The 25,179-nt window shown below is 45.0% G+C and overlaps 1 protein-coding gene across 1 annotated transcript in view; it reads left to right on the top strand.

Annotated features, from left to right (window-relative positions):
- The first annotated feature begins 5,957 nt into the window (after window positions 1–5,957).
- The window catches only part of XPOT (exportin for tRNA), a 70,150-nt gene continuing 50,928 nt past the window's right edge, over window positions 5,958–25,179 (top strand). Inside the window, exons 1-2 of the mRNA XM_077833444.1 lie at window positions 5,958–6,215; window positions 21,398–21,531. Coding sequence (XP_077689570.1) covers window positions 21,472–21,531 — 60 coding nt within the window. The 5' untranslated portion in view covers window positions 5,958–6,215; window positions 21,398–21,471. The remainder of the gene's footprint in view (window positions 6,216–21,397; window positions 21,532–25,179) is intronic.

Below are 25,179 nucleotides of genomic sequence, written 5' to 3'. Positions count from 1 at the left end.
AGGAGTCAGGGCTGAGGGTATGTGGTGGGGTGCAGGAGTCAGGGTGGGCAGAGGCCTGGGGGTGTGGGCTGGGGTCACGGAGGCAGTGGTGAACTGGAGCTGGTTCGCACTAGTTTGCTGGAACCAGTTGTTAAATTTAGAAGCGAGGGACAACCGGTTCTAAAAGGGCTAATAAATTTAACAACCTATCAAAAGTGGCACCTTAGGCGCTGACTCCGTGGGTGCTCCAGCCCTGGAGCACCCATGGGGAAAATTTGGTGGGTGCAGAGCACCCACCAGCAGCTCCCCGCCCGGCCCCAGCTCACCTCCGCTCCACCTCTGCCTCCTCCCCTGAGTGTGCCACCCTGCTCTGCTTCTCTCCCCCACCCCCCGATTTCCTGCGAATCAGCTGTTCACGCGGGAAGCCTGGGAGGGCTGAGAAGCAAGGGGTTGTTTCGGGCTCAGGCCGAAGGAGGCGGAGCGGAGGTGAGCTGGGGTGGGGGGGCACGAGGAGGGCTGCCCATGACGCAGCAGGTAACCCCAGGGGGCGCGCAGGGGAACTGCTCCCTGCCCCAGCTCACCTCCACCTCCCTGGGCCTGAGTGCGAAGCCGCCACTTGCTTCTCAGCTCTCACAGGCTTCCGGCGCAAACAGCTGATTCGCGGAAGCTGGGGGTAGGGGTGAGGGGCAAAGAAGCAGAGCGGGGCAGTGCATTCAGGGGAGGAGGTGGAGTGGAGGTGAGCTGGGACTGGGCACGGGGTGGGGAGCTGCCAGTGGGGGCTCTGCACCTACCAAATTCTCCCCATGGGTGCTCCAGCCCCGGAGCACCCACGGAGTTGGTGCCTAAGGCACCACTTTTGATGTGATCAGTGGGGGAGTGGCTGCTTCCCCCCCCCCCCAGCTACGCTACCTTGCCCCTAGGAGCCAGAGGGACCTGCCAGATGCTTCCTGGGAGCTGCCCCAGGTCAGCACAGCGGGGACTCCCCACCTCACCCCCTGGCAGGTCCCTCTGGCTCTTAGGGGCAGGGCAGGGTGGGCACCCACTACGGTGGGCCACAAGACCCTCCTGCCCGGTTCTGGGGGCAGTCAGGGGACAGGGGAGGAGGGTGGATGGGACAGGGGTCCCAGGAGGGGTGGCATCAAGGAACGTGGGGGGTTGGATGGGGCAGGAGTACTGGGGCGGGGCAGGAGTCCTGGGGGGTAAGGGTGGGCCACGACCCCCTCGTGGGATGAGGAGGGAACTGGTTGTTAAGATTTTGGCAGCTCATCACTGCATGGAGGTGCTCACGGCAGGGGCTGGAGGGAGTATGCCCCGATTCCAGCCTCTTCCCCAAGGCCCTGCCCCCACCTCTTCTCCTCCTCCTTCCCAGAGCAGAGAGTGTGCAGCTCTGCTCTTCTTCCTCCCTCCTGCCAGCAAACAGCTGATCGGGGGCAGGGAGAGAGGGCGGGGAAGGGAGGGAAGGTAGGACCCTCCAGGGAAGAGGCGGTGGAGGAGCTTGGCTGCCGGCAAAGCCTGTCCTGTTGCAGCAGGAGCCGGCAGCATCAAGCTTCTGCCCCCACGGGGGGTGAGCAGAGAAGAGCAGGCCGGGCTGGGGCCCCTTTGGACCGTGGGCCCAGTGCCATGGTAAATCTGGTACTAGAGGGGAAGAACGGTTACTTCTTCCCTTTCCCCCTATCCCTCCTGTAGTCCCCCGCCCATTGGTACCCTCCTTCCCTGAACACAGCCTAGCAGGGAGGAGTGGTTAGCCCCATCCCTCTCCCTCACCACCCTGCCCCTCCCTCTAGACCTTCCTCCCCTGCGTGCCCTCCAGCAGGGAGGAGCGGTCGCTTTCCCCCTACCCTGTCCCCCCCAATCCCAGGGGCGCCTTCCACTCCTCCCTGTTAAGCTGTAGGCAGGGAAGGTTAGCCCCTGCCCCCACATCCCCCATGTGTATCTCAGTCCAGAGAGGCCAGGGCCGGCCTATTGGCATCTTAATAACAGCTTGCTGGAGGATGTGGGCTTCGTGGTGTCCTTCCGGGAGTTTTGGCTGGCCTGGCGGGGGCAGCGGCGTGCCTTTCCCTCGGCGAGGTGGTGGTGGGATGTGGGGAAGGTGCAGGCACAGCTCTTCTGCTGTGACTACACCCAGGGTGCCACCCGGCGGAGGGATGCGGTGATAGGGCAGTTGGAGCAGGAGGTCTTAGAGCTAGAGAGGTGTCTGAGTGAGGGAAGATATCAGCGTCTTAAGGGCCTAACTGGCTCCTACTACTTCAGTTGACTTCCTGTTCGCCTCAAGTGGGTTCAGGGAAGCAGCAGGAAACAGGAAGCTCCCTGAGAAGCTGGTGTTAATCAGTCCAGGCTCCTGGGGGTGCTAGAGAGGTACATAAGAGGCTACTCCTCCTCTCTCCCTGCAGCTTCTGCTGCTTTTTGTTATTCCCTCTCACCTTTTCTCTTGCCAGGCTGTTATGTCTCTTGTGCCCTCCTTCCTCCAGCACAGCACTCCACCATCTCCGTGCATCTAGAGCAGAGAGAATACATACGCACCAGCAACAGACACAATTTTCTACACTCTGGGTCCTAATGGCGTCCCCCCACAGTCTAACACCTGAAGTGGCTGCCTCAGTTCGCCTCATGGTAAGGCCAGCCCTGGCTGCGGCCCGGGGGTCGTGGCGGGGGGGAGATTTTTCCAAGGGCTCCAAATCCACCACTGCCCCTCCGCCCTAGTGGCACAAGGTTTGGGGAGGCTTAGCCTCCATTAGGTACCACCTATCTACATATGCAAAGCTTGCTGATGTTAACCTGAACATGCTTTGACGCCTCTCAAGCTGAACCTACCCAGAAACAGTAACTGATATAAGTTTCCACCATTTTGCTTGCGCACTTGTATAAAAAGTAAAATTATTAACAGCTATTGTATTTATGCATTATTTGTTGATTTAACTATGAGTTAGTAAATCAGTGTGTTTGACTGGTTTCAGAGTAACAGCCGTGTTAGTCTGTATTCGCAAAAAGAAAAGGAGTACTTGTGGCACCTTAGAGACTAACCAATTTATTTGAGCATAAGCTTTCGTGAGCTACAGCTCACTTCATCGGATGCATACTGTGGAAAGTGTAGAAGATATTATTATATACACACAAAAAGCATGAAAAAATAGCTCCTCCCACCCCACTCTCCTGCTGGTAATAGCTTATCTAAAGTGATCACTCTCCTTACAATGAGTATGATAATCAAGGTGGGCCATTTCCAGCACAAATCCAAGGTTTAACAAGAATGTCGGGGAGGGAGGGGTAGGAAAAAACAAGGGGAAATAGGCTACCTTGCATAATGACTAAGCCACTCCCAGTCTCTATTCAAGCCTAAGTTAATTGTATCCAATTTGCAAATGAATTCCAATTCAGCAGTTTCTCGCTGGAGTCTGGATTTGAAGTTTTTTTGTTGTAAAATAGCGACTTTCATGTCTGTAATTGCGTGACCAGAGAGATTGAAGTGTTCTCCGACTGGTTTACGAATGTTATAATTCTTGAATAATTATCAGGAGAGTGGTTACTTTACATAAGCTATTACCAGCAGGAGAGTGAGTTTGTGTTGGGGGGTGTGTGTGAGAAAACCTGGATTTGTGCTGGAAATGGCCCAACTTGATTATCATACACGTTGTAAGGAGAGTGATCACTTTAGATAAGCTATTACCAGCAGGAGAGTGGGGTGGGAGGAGCTATTTTTTCATGCTTTTTGTGTGTATATAATAATATCTTCTACACTTTCCACAGTATGCATCCGATGAAGTGAGCTGTAGCTCACGAAAGCTTATGCTCAAATAAGTTGGTCAGTATCTAAGGTGCCACAAGTACTCCTTTTCTTTTAGTGTGTTTGACTGGCATCCTAGAGACTGCTCTACTGACAGTTTCTATAAAGATTGTTTAACGTATAACTAAGCTTGGCAGAAGTCATTTTTTATAATTTTGACAGATAACACTGATGTTTATTTTAAAGTTTTTCAATTTGTATTGATTTAAATTTTCATAGTTGTAGGAAATTATGCAGGGGAATCATACAATGGGAAGAGGACAGACTAATTTTTTTAATGACCGTAGACATGGAACTTCAAAAAGGTAAAGCTTTATAATCATTAAAACACAAATTGTCAGCATCACATGTCAAAATACACAAAGCAAGTATTCTTAAATCAACTTCTAATAAGTTCCCAAGACTACATCTAAGCAGGAGAGGTGGCTCTGTGTATTTACCCATTCCACTTGCCAGGCCAAGTTTCTCTGCAGAACCTCCCTTCTCCCATTCAGTTCACCTCAACAGCAATTACAATGAAGGCCTTCAAGTATCAGGGGGAGCTGTGTTAGTCTGTATCCACAAAAACAACAAGGAGTCCAGTGGCACCTTAAAGACTAACAGATTTATTTGGTTTCAGAGTAACAGCCGTGTTAGTCTGTATTCGCAAAAAGAAAAGGAGTACTTGTGGCACCTTAGAGACTAACCAATTTATCTGAGCATGAGCTTTCGTGAGCTACAGCTCACTTCATCGGATGCATACCGTGGAAACTGCAGAAGACATTATATACACAGAGGGCATAAGCTTTTGTGGGTAAAAAACCTCACTTCTTCAGATGCATAGAGTGAAAATTACAGATGCAGGCATTATATAATGACACATGAAGAGAAGGGAGTACCTCACAAGTGGAGAACCAGTGTTGACAGGGCCAATTCGATCAGGGTGGATGTAGTCCACTCCCAATAATAGATGAGGAGGTGTTGATTCCAGAAGAGGCAAAGCTGCTTTTGTAATGAGCCAGCCACTCGCAGTCCCTATTCAAGTCCAAATTAATGGTGTTAAATTTGCAAATGAATTTTAGTTCTGCTGTTTCTCTTTGAACCTATTTCCTCTTGTTTTTTCCTATATTCCCCCCCCCCCCCCCCGAGGTTCTTGTTAAACCCTGGATTTGTGCTGGAAATGGTCCACCTTGATTATCATACACATTGTAAGGAGAGTGGTCACTTTTGATAAGCTATTACCAGCAGGAGAGTGGGTTTGTGTGTGTGTGTGGCGGGGGAGGGTGAGAAAACCTGGATTTGTGCTGGAAATGGCCCAACTTGATTATCATACACATTGTAAGGAGAGTGATCACTTTAGATAAGCTATTACCAGCAGGAGAGTGGGGTGGGGGGAGGTATTTTTTCATGCTTTGTGTGTATAAAAAGATCTTCTACACTTTCCACAGTATGCATCTGATGAAGTCAGCTGTAGCTCACGAAAGCTTATGCTCAAATAAATTGGTTAGTCTCTAAGGTGCCACAAGTCCTCCTGTTCTTTTTGCGAATGCAGGCTAACACAGCTGCTACTCTGAAATTAATTTGAGCATCCGATTAAGTGAGTTGTTTGTTAGTCTCTAAGGCGCCACAAGTACTCCTTTTCTTTTTGAGATGATGGGGTGTCCAGGGTTTCCAGGTTTATGGATCTTGGGTAGCAGATAGACTACCCCTGGTCAGGGCTCTGGGGGTGTGTCCATGTAGATTTGTTTCCGTGTTGAAACAGGGAGTTTCTTAAGCAGATGGTGTCGTTTCTTTTGGTACTCCTCAGAGGGATCAGAGGATAGTGGTCTGTATAATGTGGTGTTGGAGAGTTGCCTGGCAGCCTCCTGTTCATAAACCGACCTGTTCATTATGACTACAGCACCTCTGACATCTTGTCAGCTCTCAGAGGCAAAGGAAGCCAAAGGGCAGCCTGCAGCGGGTTAATAATACTCAGATTTATACAATGTGCCACGCAACAGCTGCATTTTTGAGGCCTGTGGAGACTACATATCCCAACATGCCATGCATCCTGTGGAGACTCTATATCACCGCATGCGAGGCAGCGCTCTGATCTATTGGAGGAGAAAGGTGAGTGTCAGGAAGGGGAAACACCGCTCGCTCTCTGCCAGTGACGCCTTGGCGCCTCCGCGAGGGGGAGCCGCAGAGCATGCTGGGAACTATAGTCCCTTGCTGTGGCTGAGGGGGCGGGGACGCGTCTCCTTCCCTGGTTAGAGGCGCGACACCACACGGTTACGCGCGCCCGGGACACGCAGCCAGACTCACCCGCGCGGCTGCCCCGCGCGCTCCAGGGGCGGCAGCGGCGTCCCCTCTCCCTGCCGCCGACGGAGGCGGCGCGCGGGCGCGGCGAGGCCCGGCTCGCTCTGTATGGTTGGGGCGGTCTCTGAGCTGTGGGAAGCGGAGCCGGCGGCGCTGCCGGGATGGAGTGACCGGGAAGGTACTAGGGGAGCGGGGGCGGCCGGGCGGGGGACTCACGCGGCTCTGACTCAGCCCAGCCCGCGGCTCCTGTGGGAGAGGGGCGCTGCCCGCGGCTGGGGTGGCCGGACGGCGGCGTGGGCCAGCGCGTGTTCGCGGCTGGGTAGGGGCGCGTGTCCCCCGCTGCGGGCCGCGGGGCTCCCTGCCGGGCGGGGATCCCTCGCCGCATACTTGGCTGGCTCTGGACCGGGCTTTTCTGATGCCGGTGCCTGCCTGGCCTTCTCTCGGCAGCTTTGAAATGGGGCTCAGCGCCTTTGCTGCGGCAGGGTGGCTCCTCCGCCCGTGCGGCATCGCTGGGGGCGTTGTAATGGGGCTGCTCGTCCGCCTGGGAGCGTCTGACTCGGAGCGCTCCTCGACTCCCCCCTGGCCTTCAAAGGCTCTGGGAAATGGGAGTGGGTTTTCTTTAAACTTGAAACATAACCTGCTGTGCGTGTGTTGTTAACACCTGTCGTCTCCAACACCATCCATTTCTGTAGAGTTTCTGCTTTAATTTGAAATAAATCTCTAGCGGTTATGGTTGCAAAGATCACCTTCAACATATGAACCAATGAAGTCTCCTTTTCTCACATCTGTATACAGGGTGAAATTAACCATTCTTCAGAATCCAGCATGCAGTAAGGGAACTGACTAATCATTTCAATGTCCCCTGCTCCTTGGTAGGCGCTAGGGTTATTCCTTCTGTCTTAAAACAAGCACAATATATGCTGCTAGATGGGTGATCAGAATTTGCCTTAATCCTTTGCCAAACGCTGCAGAGGCTTCATGCTGTAGGACAGGGATGGGCAAACTATGGCCCCGGGGCTGTGTCCGGCCCTCCAGATGTTTTAATCTGGCCCTTGAGGTCCCGCTGGGGAGTGGGGTCTGGGGCTTGTCCTGCTCCGCACATCTCCCAGAAGCAGTGGCATGTCCCTCCTCCCCCTCATACATGTAGGGGCAGCCAAGAGGCTCCACGCACTACCCCCGCCCCAAGTGCCGCCCCCGCAGCTCCCATTGGTCAGGAACCACAGTCAATGGGAGCTGCAGGGGTGGCGTCTGCAGACAGGGAAGTGTGCAGAGCTGCCTGGCTGCGCTTCCGCATAGGAGCTGTGGAGAGGGGACATGCCACTGCTTCTGGGAGCTGCTTGAAGTAAGCGCCACTTGGAGCCTGCACCCCTGACCCAGCCCTGATCCCCCTTCTGCCCTTGTTCCCAGCCCGGAGCACCCTCCTGCCCCCCAACCTCTCATCCCCAGCCCCACCCCAGAGCCCACACCCCCAGCCCGGAGCCATCACACACACCCTGAACCTCTGCCCCAGCCCGGAGCCATCACACACACCCTGAACCTCTGCCCCAGCCCGGAGCCCCCTCCCACACCCTGAACTCCTCATTTCTGGCCCCATCCCAGAGCCTGCACCCCCGGCTGGATCCCTCTCCCCCCACCCCATCCCCCAATTTCGTGAGCATTCGTGGCTTGCCATACAATTTCCATACCCAGATGTGGCCCTCGTGCCAAAAAGTTTGCCCACCCCTGCTATAGGAAGAGAGTGCTGTCACTCCTTATTGATGTGCCAGTAACAGATAGGACAGTAACTGAATTACTTCTGTTTCCCATCCTGAGATGGGATAATGGGGTGGAAATACCTCGCTTTTTTCACTGGCAGTCCTTTGAGTTACTAAATAATGGTGGTGTTGGGGTCTTTGAGAGGAAGCAATATTAGTACAGCCATTGAGGAGGTAGAGAACCCTATTTCACCATAAGAAGTTAATCACTTCAGACTTATTCTGTTAATTTTCTTTCATTCCAATGTAATTTCCTGTTAAGGTGGCTGATTCTGGTTTGGGAGCCCTTATGATGAGCTCCAGTAAGGTTTTGTGCATTCTTCATTGAAATGTAATAACTTCTAATTAATAGTACATGCTGTACTAAGAATACTACCCTAGAGCTTCAAAATGTTGTCTTACATGAGAACTTTATATTATACTGGGGCTTGCTAGCAGGAGCACCAGGCAGAGGTACAACTCTTACATTAAGTACTGTGTCATTGAAGAATTATTACACGTGGGTTATTACATCAAATTTGTATTACACAATGTATATGAATAGTTAAAGCAAGTTGTTGTTCTAAGGAAATAACTGACCTGTCCAAAATTGCAACATAAGTACATTGAGAAAGTGTTACTCCTACAGAATGGTCTGCTAGTTCAGCGTTTCTCAAATGCCTCCACCATGGCCACATGTGGCCACCAGTGGAATTTTGCGGCCACGACAGCCTCCTGGGAGGGGAGGAGGCAAAGCAGTGGCACTTCCCTGCAGCACCAAGCTGTTGCTCCTGGATGAGCCACCTTAGTGTTTGCTGGCACTAGCAGCAGGGATCGGTATCCTGCACCGCACAGCCTCCTAGGGAGCTCCGGGTAGTGCCTCTGGAGACACATGGGTTGGTGTGTGTGGCACCAGAGGAACCTGGGACTCAGCAGGTGGCCGTGGAGTTCCTGACCCACTTTCTCAGGGTTGGAGGGGCTCGGGCTTCAGCTCCAGGGCAGCCACCAGCAAGAGTTGGTGCCTGCACTGAGGCCAACAAAAAATGTTTTGAGAACCCCAGTCTATGCAAGTCTATTTCTAAGACTGAGGGAACTCTCACTTTCTAGTGGCAGCCAGGATGCTCTCAGGAGAGAGTCATTGTTTGTAGAATTAACTATCACTGAAGATCAGACTGAGAGTAGGTCTACACTTGAAATGCTGTATCAGCTTAGCTGAGCTGCTGTAGCGCTCTAATGAAGATGCTCTATGCTGACAGGAGAGAGCTCTCCTGTTGGCATAGTTAATTCACCTCTGCAAGGAGTGGTAGTTATATCGGGGGGAGAAATTTAGCTGTTTACACCGGCATTTAGATTAGTATAACTATCGCTCAGGAGTGTGGATTATTCACACCCTGAGTGATGTAGTTATATTGAAGTAATTCTGTAGTGTGGACCTGCCTTGTCTGCATTAGGAGTATGTCCTCACTAGAAATGCTGAAGCTGTACCACTGTAGCACTTCAGTGTAGAGACTACAGTGGTGGAGGGGGCTGTAGTTAATACATCTCCCCGAGAGGCCATACAAGATCAGAGGAAGAGTTCTTTCATCAACTGAGCTCTGTCTGCCTCGGGGGTTAGGTCAGCTTAAGTGTGTCACTGAGGGGTGTGGATTTTTCACATCCCTGAGCGATGTAGCTAGGTCAAACTAACATTTTAGTGTAGGCCTGGCCTAGAAAGGTTTTGCCAGCATAGTTATACTGGTGAACACCCCTAGTGTAGATTCATAGATATTAAGGTCAGAAGGGACCATTATGATCATCTGGTCTGACCTTCTGCACAATGCAGGCCACAGAATCTCACCCACCCACTCCTGTGATAAACCTCACCCATGTCTGAGCTATTGAAGTCCTCAAATCATGGTTTAAAGACTTCAAGGAGCAGAGAATCCTCCAGCAAGTGACCCATGCCCCATGCTACAGAGGAAGGCGAAAAACCTCCAGGGCCTCTTCCAATCTGCCCTGGAGGAAAATTCCTTCCCAACCCCAAATATGGCGATCAGCTGAACCCTGAGCATATGGGCAAGATTCACCAGCCAGATACCCAGGAAAGAATTCTCTGTAGTAACTCAGATCCCACCCCATCTAACATCCCATCACAGGCCATTGGGCCTATTTACCATAAATATTTAAAGATCAATTAATTGCCAAAATCATGTTATCCCATCCTACCATCTCTTCCATAAACTTATCGAGTTTAATCTTAAAGCCAGATAAGTCTTTTGTCCCCACTGCTTCCCTTGGAAGGCTATTCCAAAACTTCACTCCTCTGATGGTTAGAAACCTTCGTCTAATTTCAAGTCTAAACTTTCCGATGACCAGTTTATATCCATTTGTTCTTGTGTCCACATTGGTACTGAGCTGAAATAATTCCTCTCCCTCTCCGGTATTTATCCCTCTGATATATTTATAGAGAGCAATCATATCTCCCCTCAACCTTCTTTTGGTTAGGCTAAACAAGCCAAGCTCCTTGAGTCTCCTTTCATAAGACAGGTTTTCCATTCCTAGGATCATCCTAGTAGCCCTTCTCTGTACCAGTTCCAGTTTGAATTCATCCGTCTTAAACATGGGAGACCAGAACTGCACACAGTATTCCAGGTGAGGTCTCACCAGTGCCTTGTATAACGGTATTAAAACCTCCTTTTCTCTACTGGAAACACCTTGCCTTATGCATCCCAAGACCACATTAGCTTTTTTCATGGCCATATCACATAGTCATCCTGTGATCAATCAGTACTCCAAGGTCCTTCTCCTCCTCCATTACTTCTAATTGATGCGTCCCTAGCTTATAACTAAAATTCTTATTGTTAATCCCTAAATGCATGATGATACACTTCTCACTATTAAATTTCATCTCTCAGTTTACGAGGTTATCCAGATCTTCCTGATTGATATCCCGGTCTCTCTCTAAATTGGCAATATCTCCCAGCTTTGTATCATTCGCACACTTTATTAGCGCACGCCCACTTTTTGTGTCGAGGTCAGTAATAAAAAGATTAAATAAGATTGGTCCCAAAACCGATCCCTGAGGAACTCCACTGGTAACCTCCCTCCAGCCTGACAGTTCACCTTTCGGTAGGACCCGCTGTAGTCTCCCTGTTAACCAATTCCTTATCCACCTTTCAATGTTCATATTGATCCCCATCTTTTCCAATTTAACTGAACTCCCCGTGTGGCACGGTATCAAACGCCTTACTGAAATCTAGGTAAATTAGATGCACTGCGTTTCCTTTGTCTAAAAAATCTGTTACTTTCTCAAAGAAGGAGATCAGGTTGGTTTGACACGATCTACCTTTTGTAAAACCATGTTGTATTTTTTTCCATTTACCATTGACCTCAATGTCCTTACCTACTTTCTCCTTCAGAATTTTTTTCCAAGACCTTGCATACTACAGATGTCAAACTAACAGGCCTGTAGTTACTCAGATCACTTTTTTTTTTTCCCTTTCTTAAAAATAGGAACTATGTTAGCAATTCTCCAATCATACGGTACAACCCCTGAGTTTATAGATTCATTAAAAATTGTTGCTAATGGGCTTGCAATTTCATGTGCCAATTCCTTTAATATTCTTGGATGAAGATTATCTGGGCCCCCTATTTAGTCCCATTAAGCTGTTCGAGTTTCGCTTCTACCTCAGATATGGTAATATCTATCTCCATATCCTCATTCCCATTTGTCGTGCTACCATTATCCCTAAGATCCTCATTAGCCTTATTAAAGACTGAGGCAAAGTATTTGTTTAGATATTGGGCCATGCCTAGAGTATCCTTGACCTCCACTCCATCCTCAGTGTTTAGCGGTCCCACTTCTTCTTTCTTTGTTTTCTTCTTATTTATATGTCTATAGAACCTTTTGCTATTGGTTTTAATTCCCTTTGCAAGGTCCAACTCTACTTGACTTTTAGCCTGTCTCACTTTATCCCTACATGTTCTGACCTCAATAAGGTAGCTTTCCTTGCTGATCCCTCTCATCTTCCACTCCCTGTATGCTTTCTGCTTTTTCTTAATCACCTCTCTGAGATGCTTGCTCATCCAGCTTGGTCTACAACTCCTGCCTATGAATTTTTCCCCTTTCTTGGGATGCAGGCTTCTGATAGCTTCTGCTGCTTTGACATAAAGTCATCCCAGGCCTCTGCCTTTAGATCCATAAGTTCTTCAGTCCAATCCATTTCCCTAACTAATTCCTTAATTTTTGAAAGTCAGCCCTTTTGAAATAAAAAACCCTAGTCGCAGATTTATTTTTGTTTATCCTTCTGTTCAGTATAACTGTGCTGGCCTAGAAAGGTTTTGCCAGCATAGTTATACTGGTGAACACCCCTAGTGTAGACACAGTTTATACCTGCAAAAGAACTGTACCACTTCCCTGATTGAAATAAGCTATACCAATGAAAGGACTTTTTTGCTAGAGTAACTGCATCTACTCCAGGACTTTTGCCAGCTAGCTCTATGTATTAGGGATGTACGTTTCCCCCATTCCCCCCCAATTCCTAGCTGTGCCCGCAAAACTTTTAAGTGTATATTAGGCCTGAAACTGAGCCTAAGTAGGCCACTTCCAGAGTTTGTTGCAAGACTGATTAGTTCATGCAAGCCTTCATGGAAGTGGAATAGCTCTGGATGAGTCCTTTAGGAAATATACCCACCTAGATTTTATTCCTTCTAAGGCTTGGCCTACACGTAAGATTGTCAGCATAGCTGTGTTGGTCAGGGGTATGAAAATAAACCTTACCCCTGACTGGCATAACAATGCTGACAAAACACCTAGTATAGTTGCAGCTATGTCAATGGAACAGGGCTGCTGATGACATGGCTAACATCATTTGAGGTGGTAGGAGTTTTTCTGTCAGTGTAGGAACCCTACTACTCCTGCATCTACTTTAATGGGGTATGTGACACAGCTATGCTGGCCTAGGCTCTATCATGTAAACATACTCTGAGTAGAGCTGTCAAGTGATTAAAAAAAATTAATATTTTTAAACAATAACGGAATACCTTTTATTTAAATATTTTAGGATGTTTTTCACTTTTTGAAATATATTGATTTCAGTTACAACACAGAATACAAAATGTACAGTGCTCACTTTATCTTTATTTTAAATTACAAATATGTGCACTATAAAAAAACAAATAGTATTTTTCAATTCACCTAATACAAGTATGGTAGTGCAACCTCTTTATCATGAAAGTTGAACTTACAAATATAGAATTATGTACAAAAAAAAGCTGCATTCAAAAATAAAACAATGTAAAACTTTAGACCCTAAAAATCCACTCAGTCCTACTTCTTGTTCAGCCAGTTGCTCAGACAAACAAGTTTGTTTACATTTACAGGAGATAATGCTGCCCGCTTCTTGTTCACAATGTCACCTGAAAGTGAGAACAGGTGTTCGCCTGGCACTGTTGTAGCCGGTGTTGCAAGATATTTACATGCCAGATGTGCTAAAGATTCATATGTCCCTTCATGCTTCAGCCACCATTTCAGAGTACATGCGTCCATGCTGATGATGGGTTCTGCTTGATAACAATCCAAAGCAGTGTGGACCGACGCATGTTCATTTTCATCATCAGAGGCAAATGCCACCAGCAGAAGGTTGATTTTCTTATTTGTTGGTTTGGGTTCTGTAGTTTCCGTATCAGTGTGTTGCTCTTTTAAGACTTCTGAAAGCATGGTCCATACCTTGTCCCTCTCAGATTTTGGAAAGCATTTCAGATTCTTAAACCTTGAGTCGAGTGCTATAGCTATCTTTAGAAATTTCACATTGGTACTTTCTTTATGTTTTGTCAAATCTGCAATGAAAGTGTTCTTAAAATGAACAACGTGCTGAGTCATCATCCAAGACTACTATAGCGTTAAATATATGGCAGAATGCAGGTAAAATAGAACAGGAGACATACCATTCTCCCCCAAGGAGTTCATTCACATGTTTGTTTAATGCATTATTTTTTTAACTAGTGACATCAGCATGGACGCATGTCCTCTAGAATGGTGGCCGAAGCATGAAGGGGCATATGAATGTTTAGCATATCTGGCACGTGGATACTTTGCAATGCCAGCTACAAAAGTCTTAATGCGAATGCCTGTTCTCACTTTCTGGTGACATTGTAAATAAGAAGTGTATTTATCTGCCATAAATACAAACAAACTTGTTTGTCTTAACGATTGGCTGAATGAGAAGTAAGACTGAGTGGACTTGTAGGCTCTAAAGTTTTTTTGCATTGTTTTGTTTTTGAGTGCAGTTATGTAAGAAAAAAAATCTACATTTACAACTTTCATGACAAAGATTGCACTACAGTACTTGTGTGAGGTGAATTGAAAAATACTTTTTAATCATTTTTACAGTGCAAATATTAGTAATCAAAAATAATATAAAGTGAGCAGTGTACACTTTGTATTCTGTTATAATTGAAATCAATATATTTGAAAATGTAGAAAAACATCCAAAATATGTAATAAATTTCAATTGGTATTCTATTGTTTAACAGTGCGATTAAAACCAATTAATTGCAATTAATTTTTTTGAGTTAATAGCATGAGTTAACTAATTAATCAACAGCCCTAAACCTGAGTAAAGGTCTTAAATCTGTTGCTCCAGGAAATGAGGTTTCACAATTTTGTTCCTTTATCGTCAGGGGATTATTGCTGTTTCTAAACTGTGTGTAAATGGTGGTGAGATGCTGATATGGTGAGCTCCTTAGAAAGACACAATTCTGCCTACAAAACTGGAGTGTCTGGATTGAAGAAGCCAGCAGGGGAAAGAAACGTGGACTGGAATTAATGTAGACTATTTCTGTGCTTGCTGGAATTGAATCTCTTTTGAGAGTTCTTTTCTTCTAGGTTCTTTCAGACTATTTGTTAATTATTCTAACCTCAAATATACTGTGACTAGTTTGAAACTTGTCTAAAAGTTTCTCTTGTGAATCAAATTGAGTTTAATAAGCTTGTATTTGTTTACAATGGCTTATTTTCAAGGGGTAGATTGGATGATAGAGTAACTCCTCACTGAACGTGCTCCCACTTAACGTTGTTTCAAAGTTATGTCGCTGCTCCATTAGGGAACATGCTCGTTTAAAGTTGTGCAGTGCTCCCTTATAATGTTGTTTGGCTGACTGCTCTGTCCACTGCTTGTAGAATTCTGTGGAAGAGCAGCGACTTTACAAGGGAGCATTGCACAAGTTCCTCTTCTCCTCCTCCTCCTCCTCCCCTCTCTCCCAGTGCTTCCCCCCCACCAAACAGCTGTTTGGCGATGCTTAGGACTTTCTGGGAGGAAGGGGAAGGAGCGGGGAAGTGCCGTGTCTCCGCTCCTCCCCCTCCCTCCCGGAAAGTACTAATCGTGCTCTGTGGAGGAGGTGGAGTGGGGGTTGGAAGAGGCAAGCCTGGAGTGGAGTGGGGATGGGAAGAGGCGGGCCTGGAGCATCTCCCGGCAAAGTTGGCTCCTGCTGTTCTAGAGGGAAGCTGCTGCTGTGCAAGGCGCTTCCTAGCGTCCTTGCCTGCATTATCGTCTGCAGCGGGCTGTGCCTGTGTGGGGTAAGCCAGGGACACCTCCTAACCACAGTACAGTACTGTACAGTATATAATGTCTTTTGTCTGCCCCAAAAAATTTCCTTGGAACCTAACCCCCAGCATTTACATTAAATCTTATGGGAAAATTGGATTTGTTTAACATTGGTTCACTTAAAGTTGCATTTTTCAGGAACATAACTACAGCATTAAGAGAGGAATTACTGTACTTAAACATGTCTATTGTGGAAGCACTTTCTAGTTAGGCCAGTTTAAAGTTCTAAGAACAATCCTAGACTGTAGGATGTTGATTTTAATTTTTTTTTTTTTTTTTTTGATCCAATGTGGCTATAAACTCCTAAAGCACTGAGGTAGCAAGTGGCTTCACATCCTATGTTTGCTGCAAAGCTTGTACCATGTCAAAGATTTGACAAGAATGCTAGAGAGACATCCCTTTTAGTATATTTGAAGGGAGATGAACTAGAAGTTCTACAACCATTGACTAATGGAAAAAAAACTTAAGGGGATTAGGTGAGCATACCACTGGTCCTCCTTGTCACCATTCCTGTTAATCAAACACTAACCTACATGCACAGAATAGGTGCTTTGAGTAGTGTATTCTCTCATCACTAATTATTCTAGTCTGTTTTTCTAATCATTAAACCTCTATAGTCCAGGGTCTGTAAGCATTTGTATTGTTAGGGCTTGCCTACACACAAGTTTTACTGATCTAGTTGAAGTGGTAGACTCCCTGCCACCGAGCGCTGTAACTATTTTTTCTTAAAGCATTCCATAAGTGCTTGCTAAAAGACTATTCAGCTCTGCTGATTTAAAGAAAAATGTCATTTATTTTTGATTAAAATGGATTACTGCACAAGAAACTATCTGCTTAAATAAAATCTTGTAGTCCCAGGAGTTACTTTTCATGTTATGGTGCTTGCATTGGCCCAATACATTGTAACTATTTGAGTTAACTACACAAACTAAAATTTTTAGTAAAGAGTTTCAGGGTGGATTTGATTTAAATCAAATTGATTTAAATCACTAGTCAGGAAGACGCAGTTTAATCCTGGATTTCTACATGAAAGTGCATTTTTGTTGGTTGTTATAACCTTAATACATTTTCTTCACAACTCAGATTGATGTAGGTTTCATTTTTAGAAGGTACACACTATATGTTTATTCTGAAAACTTTTCAGATTAGTTTTACAGCTATATCAGAAAATGAATGATTGTTTGGTTATTTCATTTACCAAAGGTAATTGAAGCAGATATTTATGAAATCATTGGGACGTTAAACTATTGAACTGGAGATAGTTCATCATGAATATTTGGAGGACTTTCTTGCCATGCTGTATTAGGAGGAGAACATCAACAGGCAGACGTTTAAATTGTTTTATTTAACTAAAACAACAATGTTGTGTATTCTGGATTTTTTTTCTTCAACAGTAAACATAATATTTTAACAAAACAAGCATATGAATTTTTGAATTTAGTTAAACATTCAAGTTTTTAAAAATCAGGTTTGTTTTTGTTAAAATGGTTTTTAACTAAAATAGTTAAATGAAATTTAAAAAAAAAAAACCAACAAAAATTAAATAGATATGTCAGCCAGGTCAATATAAGAAACTTAAAACATTGGTTTCTGCAGCTAATTTGGTTATCTTCACCTTCATTTTCCTGTTGGTTCATAATCTAGAAAAGAAAAACAAGCTTTCCTGCTTTTTCTGGTCCCAAACGATTTCTCAATTTGGAATGAATTAGTCCAAATGAAGAACATATTTCTATACCGGCAGAAGAAGCTTCTTTTGCTAAAAGTGAAATGAAATTACTTTTAGTGAGGAGTTACTGTATTAAAATGCTATTGGTTAAATGGTTAACCATTAAGGAGTTCACACAGGCGGGGAACTAGAGGTGTGGGGGGTGCTGGAGCACCCCCATGTTTTATGTGGGACCCGGTGCCTGGTGTTCCAGCCCCATGCCCAGGGTTTAGTTGTTAACCAACACCAGTAAGAATAATTGGTTAACCGATAAGCAAACTTTTACATCCCTACTTGTAGGCTGCGTGGCTGTCCCTCCATGTCAGTCTCTGAGGGAGGCCATGCCTCCTTGCTATCTTGTACCTGTAAAGGTGAGCTCAAAGGGGGGAATTAACTGCACCTAGTGCCCCGGTTCTCTGGCCAGGCAGAACAGTAAGGCAGTCTAATGAGCCCCAGGCTCTCGGTCAGGGCAGGGCCTGAAAGCAATGGGCAGGCTCTGGCCTGAAAGCAATGCGTAGGCTCTGGCCTGCAATCAGGGAGGAGCGGCTAAGTAGTCTGAGCCCCAGGTAAGGGTGAGCTCCAATAAAGTCTAGAGGCTCAGGTAAGGGTGCCTGCGGAGCGCAGGTCTCCTGGCCTAAGGAGGGGGAGTACTGCCACTCCAGGGGTGGAGTGGCAGTGGGCAGTGGGGACACGGGTCCCCCAACTCCACCATGTCCCAGCCTAAGGCCCTAACAGTGGCAGAGTGGTCTGCCACTGGGTCAGCAGGGATCCACCAGGAACACACGGACCTTGGATCAGGTCAGCTCCTAATCAGACTGTTGCCTGGTTTCCCTGGGCTGCTTCCTACTCTCCCCCTTGGATGTGCCTGTGTCTGTTGTCTCGGGGGGGGCTCTGGGAAGGCCACAGGCGGCAGCTCCTTGGCATCTCGCTCGGCTGGGAGCTCTGGCCAGTTCTCAGGAGGCTGCCCCAGCAGCTCCTTTGCAGGCTCCAGCAGTAGGCAGGGTATGTCCATCTCATATGGTTGCTCCACTCCAACTGAGCTGCAGGACCTGCCTTTTGTATGTCTCCTTCCTGTTCACCCCTTCCGTTTCTGGGGTGGGGGTGGATGTTGCTCTCCTGGTTTGGCCCACAGGGGGTGTGTTGTGGTCCCTCTCTGCCGCTCTCTGAGGGAGGCCATGCCTCCTTGCTACAGCACTATTGAAATAATAAGGTAGTTAAAGCATAGTCTAAACTGGAAAAGGTTTGCTGGTGTAGCTATGCCTGAAAATCACCTACTGTAGATGCAGTTTATAATGGCAAAAGCACTTTTATGCCAGCATAACCACATCTACACTAGCACATTTCACAAAAAATCACACCCCTTAACAGACATTGCTAAAAGTTTCTAATGTAGACCTGGCCTAAGGAGACTTTGTGCCCAGAAGTTCAGAACTACCTCCAATATGAATTTATTTGGTTTTACTATTAGACCTTTTAACTTCTTTTAAAAAGTCTTCTATGAACTTCAAAAGTGTAGGTGGTGTGGAAAGATTGTTTCTGTGATTTTTGATATCATTATTAAGCCCCAGATCCACATTGCATTGTTAAGCTTCAGAGGGGTAGCTGTGTTAGTCTGGATCTGTAATAACGTCAAAGAGTCCTGTGGCACCTTATAGACTAACAGACATATTGGAGCATGAGTTTTCGTGGGTGAATACCCACTTCGTCGGATGCATGTAGTGGCCACTACATGCATCCGACGAAGTGGGTATTCACCCACGAAAGCTCATGCTCCAATATGTCCGTTAGTCTATAAGGTGCCACAGGACTCTTAGACGCTATTGCATTGTTAGTGCAATTGCTCTAAAACAAGGCTGAAAAATCTGTAATTGAGAAAGCTACAAACCCTTAAACAGTTTTGAAAAGTCTTAGAGTAGACAGATTAGAGGTTTGCTAATAAGAAATGAAACATTTCATGTCTATTGTTCGTGAAAGGGAGATCTCTTGAAATCTTGTCTCTTTCCAAAAATGAGTTGAAGCAGTCTTGGGTCCTAAACTTGCCTCTGAGTCTCCTTGCCATGTTTGTAGTCTTATGATCATATTTTAAAATATGTTTCCTGTTAATATGCAAGATAATTACAGAAGGAGGAGAAACTGGCAAGATGGGGAAACAAACTGACTGTGCAAAATGCTGTCTAATGGACTAAATAAAAATTGAAAAAAAGAAATGATCTGTAATCTTCCTTTTGTTTTGGGAGCTATTTCTAACAAAAAAGTTTTTTAAAAAGTTAGCCCTTGTAACTTTTTAAATCCATGAAGATCGTCTCTCCAACACAGGATAAAGGCATAATGTGGGGTAATGTGGGAAACTTGTTGTTGTCCTATACACCATTCCTGTTTTGAGGATTTTTGCTTCCATTTCTGTCAGAACCTTTAAGGACTAAATTCACTTCATAAGAAAAGTTGTGCCTGTTACATGTAGGTAGCTCATCATTACAAAGCTTTATACATGCATTCAGTTTTATCTATTAAAAACCATCCAGCTGCCCTCCATAACACCATTTTTATAACACACTATATAAAGGGCTGAGTAGAAATGTATTTTTGTCTTAATTTCAAGTACAGGGCTTCCCTCTACCTGGATCCTGCCGTTTAGCACTATGGCTTACCCCTGACAATGGAGCCCCAGCAGGAAAATGTGTGTAACACATAAATACCAAGAAATGGGAGACTTTACCAATAAGGTTTCAAGCATTTTTTTAACTATGGTTTCCTCTAACTTAATCTCTTCTTCCTGTTGTCTTCCTTCCTTTCCCTAACCTCCTACAAACTGTCAGGCCTACAGTAGATTATATCACACAAATGAAGAGAACAGACTTAGGGGCAGGTCTACACTACAGCCGGGATCGATGCTCTGAGATCGATCCACCAGCAGCCGATTTAGCGGGTCTAGTAAAGACCCGCCAAGTCGACTGCAGATCGCTCTCCAGTTGACCCCTGTACTCTATCCCTGACGAGAAGGGTAAGGTAAGCCAATGGGAGACTTTCTCTTGTCGACCTCCCGTGGTGTAGGACCTATTCACATAGCTGGAGTTGTGTAGCTTAGGTCAACTTACAGCGGTAGTGTAGACATAGCCTGAGAACATCCTTTGGGACATAACTTTTATAATCTACCCTGCTGCTTTAATGGCATCTGGATATTTTAAGCAAGTGTTTTGGTTTGTCCACTATATTTGGTAGGGTTTCAAGCGAAATCTGAGTTTTGCAGAATGGCCTGTATATTCATTCTGCATTTGTTCTGAGAATAATCTTGTTGTTTTTTAACACAATTTCTACAGCTTGGTTTGCAGGGTTCGTAGTTTATTCAATCTGAAAATTCTTTTTTATTCAGAACTCCAGAAAGCAGCATTTCAAGTAAATTTGCATCACTCTAAGAAAGTGGTTTTTCAAACTTTTTAGGCCGCATACCTCTTTCCAAATATTGTAGTTTACCACATACCCACATCTCACATAAGGTCATAATGTATCTATGATTAGATTGTCAAGTCTTACTAAATAAAATGTATTGTCCGCCATTACCGGATTTTTCTCGTCTACCTCCTGATGAGAGCTCTTGTACCCATAGAGGTATACGTACCCCAGTTTGAAAACCACTGCCTAAGAATAAGTGGACTCTTTCTGAATAAAATGTATTTTGTAGCTAATTTATCACCTTGTTCAGGAAAAGGTAGGATGTGTTATGTGCAGTTTTAGGGAACAAGTCCTCTCAATATCTTGACTACTATGGAGGGTAGGTTTTTATCAACACATCCATAAAGTATTAGTAGAAATAGTAATTGAAGTTGCTGATTATTACAGCCATAAGGTTAGAAATACTAGAAAATCGTATTTTTTTTTAAAAAGTAATAGCTTAATACTGCACTTGAATCAAATGTGGGTGACCAAAAAAAAAAAAAAGCAAAACCCAACATTCTCTATGCATTGTAAATTTGAATCTGAGTATTTGAATTAAATACAGATTTTCTGATATGGAGCTTCTCTGTTAAATTGACAGGAAATTCTTTTGTGGTTTTTATTACAAGATGAAAGTTCAAATGTATGAAAAACTTAAATTTGTTCATAGTATAAAAGGAAAGCTGGAATATTTTCTGGGCCATAAGTGGTGTCAGTGAAGGACATGAAGTCCTAATGTCTACAGTAGACCATATGTATTAGTGTGTGGCTCATGTGCATTTTAAAGGCTTACATGCATGCTGGCAATGGTGATACTTCTGCTGTGATTATGCTGAGGTAGTTTGCTGATGTGTTTTAGCGAATATTGTTTCTTCCAACTTTGCTTTTTTTTTTTTCCTGTTTGCAGATGTTTGTAGTTTCTACTGTAGGAGAAGAGGGCAAACCAGTTAAAAATAGGAAACAAAAAGTATAGCAACGAAGATGGATGAACAAGCCCTTCTAGGGCTAAACCCAAATGCAGATGCAGACTTCAGGCAAAGGGTAAGTTTGTTTTCCTCCATATTAGGTATGGCAGCCAGTTACTATGCAACTGTCCAATATCCTATTGATTTGTCTGATTATTTAGGTAACTGAAGTAAAGAGAACGTAATGGGAATGTTTAATTGTATTGTCATTATGTAAGCATGCTAGATGCAGTCCTTCGTTTTACATACATACTATTTTACCATTTACTATATAAATACTGCCATGCTAAGCATGGCTTTACTCACTGTAGTTCATCCTTGTTTTTCATTCAGTAGATTACATTTAAAACTCATTGTTTCTGTTGAACACTTATGAGGTAGATTGTGGCTTATGTACTATTAGTGTGTAGTTTAAACTAGTTACATAACAGCACTCTTCAAGAATATGGTTCAATATTAATCAGAATTTAAATATAAACTCCATTTCTCAGACTCCTTTTTCAGCTTTTAATTGTTGTACACATTATCTTAAGTTATATTGTTTAAAGTTTAGTACATTTTTAAATACAGCCATGTGTGGCTATCAACACAAACTTAAAACCTTCTTTTACAGCACTTTTAACCTAAAATCAACAAATGCTGGGTCACGTAAAATTTTCAGTAAGCTGCAGCTCATTTCTCCCTGACCACTATAAGATGTACAGTAACTCCTCACTTAACGTCCTCCCGTTTAACGTTGTTTCAAAGTTACGTCGATACTCAATTAGGGAACATGCTTGTTTAAAGTTTGCATGCTCCCTTATAGCGTTGTTTGGCTGCCTGCTCTGTCTACTGCTTGTAAGATTCTGTGGAAGAGCAGCAACTTTACAAGGAAGCATTGCACAAGTTCCTCTTCTCCACCTCCTCCCCCTCCCTCCCAGCACTTCACTGCCGCCAAACAGCTGTTTGGCGGCGCTTAGGACTTTCTGGGAGGGAGGGGGAGGAGCAGGGATGGAGGAGGGAAGGTCCTCCCAGAAAGTCCTAAGTGCTGTCAAACAGCTGTTTGGTAGCATTTGACTTTCTGGCAGGTGGAAGGAGTGGGGATGCGGCGTGCTCCGGAGAGGAGGTGGCGTGGGGGTGGGAAGAGGTGGGCCTTGAAATGGAACGGGGATGGGAAGAGGTGGGCCTGGAGCATCCCCCAGCAAAGTTGGCGCCTGTTCTTCTCCGGGGAAGCTGCTGCTGCTGCTGCTGCGAAGGTGCTTCCTAGCATCCTTGCCTGCAGCGGGCTGTGCCTGTGTGAGGTAAGCCAGGGGCACTTCCCAACTACAGTACAGTATTGTACAGTATAGTATATGCCCCAAAAAATTTCCTTGGAACCTAACCCCCTGCATTTACATTAAATCTTATGGGAAAATTGGATTAGTTTAACATCGTTTCACTTAAAGTTGCATTTTTCAGGAACATAACTACAACGTTAAGTGAGGAGTTACTGTATTGCTTTGGTGCTCCTAGCTGGTAGGAAAAGCCATTGCAGCATGACAAGTTTCAAAGCCTACTGGACAGCTCAAGAGATGTTATCTGAAGTGTGTGCATGTCTGTGATTGTGCAGCTTCCCAGATCATAGGAGTATGATGTAGTAAAATCTCATTTTGTGGTCAAATTAGTGATAGAAAGGTAAGGGAGGTGTCAGTTGATTCGTAAACATCTATGGAATAATAACTTCAGTGGTGCCATCGTCTGTGATGTGGCAGGGGGCACTCACTTCTCCCCTCTCACCAAAGGCTCCCTGCTTCAGGCCCTCTGGTGGAAATTTTGATAAGTGTTGTCAGAAGCGGATCAAGTTGAGTGTCATTTGAAAGCCCTTTCTTCCGCAAACACATTACCAAACATGACAAACCTAGAACAGTTTAGCTATGTATTTGAGAACATGTTTAAAAATAATTGGTTTTGTAATTATACTTTAATACAGGGATGCATTGCTTGCGTAAGAAAATACACTGATCTTTGGTAATACTAGAGAAGTTAGACTTGACATGTAGTACTAAAAACATTTATTCATCTAAGTCCTCATCAGTGTCCACTTCATTTAGGGCTCCACCGCTAGACTTCTTGTCCATGCTGCTCTTGCCTGTCTCTGTACAAGGCAGGCTGCTGGCCAAACATCTGCAAGGTAGCGAGCATGGGCTTTGCACATGAGCATTTGATTAGCTGAAGTATTGATTCAAGAGTGCATTGTGTTTCACATATAACTGGTGTGATCAGTCCATCCTCCAAGACCCATCCATGCCTGAAAAGGAGGGTGGTTTTGGACGTGGTCAGTCATCCTGGAGCCATTCCATTGCTTGATAATTTGTCTTCTTGATAGCATATATAAATGTTCCACTCGTTAGTGTCAATTTTCTCAGTTTGTGAGCTTCTTTGAAAACATCATATTGTTGGTCTTCAAAATAGTAAACTTGGCATGTGAATGCCTCCAGTGCACCTAAAAGATCATCAGTGACTGTCTCAGCTGTTCTGAGCACCTTCAGAGCAAGGAGAGAGTCTTCAGAGGCTGAATCCAGTGCTTTCCAGTAAGATAATCTGGTCTTTCCAGCCAACCTTCTGGTAGTGTCACATCCTGAAAGTGTGTGGAAACCTGGCAGTGCGGTGTCTTTTAATGGTCTGAGTGATAGGAACACATCTGTGAGGGATATATGGTGATTCTGTTCCCTGACAGTAGGCACAGAAACAATCTTGTGGGAATCTTGGGTAGTGTCTTTCAGAGAACACTGGGACATCAGTGTCTTATGCAAAAATTTGGAGTTTAGTAGCACCTCTCTGTTGCATTGATGGCATGCAAAATAAATATAGTGTCAGCCTTCTTTCGGGAACTATGAAGAAACTCCACTGAATTGTGTGAGGCAGCAGCTTCATTACACTATGCCACAGTGAAATTCTTTGAGCAATTGTTCACATGCTGTAGTTTTTTCCTGCAAGGTATGCAGTTAACTTCCCCTTTGTGTGAGTACAAGACAAGAGTTTCTTCACTGTGACATAGGAGATATTCATGGAGTCAGTTATTTTGTATTGGACAGGTACGATACCATGGAGTTTCTCCTTTCTGATAAATTTTAAATGGCCTTCTGCATATGTGTCAAACGCAAGGTAGATATCATAGGTCTAGTATTTTCTCAGCAGTCTCATAATGCAGTGTTTGGACAAATCTCGGCAGGTGTTAAGTTTCTGGTTTGTCAAGAGCCTGTACCTCAGCCATAGCATTTATCATTGCTATGCTGAAAAGTCATTGAGAGCATACATGGAATGTGTGGAACTGATCTTGCAAGTCCTGTGCCCTTTGGGAAGTGACTTCACACATCAGTATGCTTTTCAGAGAAGACATGTAGGCAGCATTTTTGAAGGGCATCGAGTGTTCAGGTGTATGATTCTATAGCAGTTGCAGCTTTCTCCCTACTAGAATTTGGTTCACAGTATTGTTGCTGTACAAAATCTCCCAGATCTCAAGGATACTAGTGCCATCAATGAAAGAGCCAGTTGCACATATCTCTGCAAAGAATGTGTACAGTTTGCTAGGACATAGAATCCACCCTTCAGAGATCATTACGGGACACTATTAGCTGTTGAACAGGCCTGTAAAGGCTCATGTTTAGTGTCTCAACACATTTTGATTCAGTTTTGCAGATGTATTTGTTCATGTGTTCAAGGTGTGTAAGGAATGTTAACTGAATTGAGGGATCAGTGGGGCTAG

Source organism: Eretmochelys imbricata, chromosome 1, assembly GCF_965152235.1.
Source record: "Eretmochelys imbricata isolate rEreImb1 chromosome 1, rEreImb1.hap1, whole genome shotgun sequence".
NCBI classification, from domain to species: Eukaryota; Metazoa; Chordata; order Testudines; family Cheloniidae; genus Eretmochelys; species Eretmochelys imbricata.
This window is presented reverse-complemented; position numbering and strand designations above follow the sequence as displayed.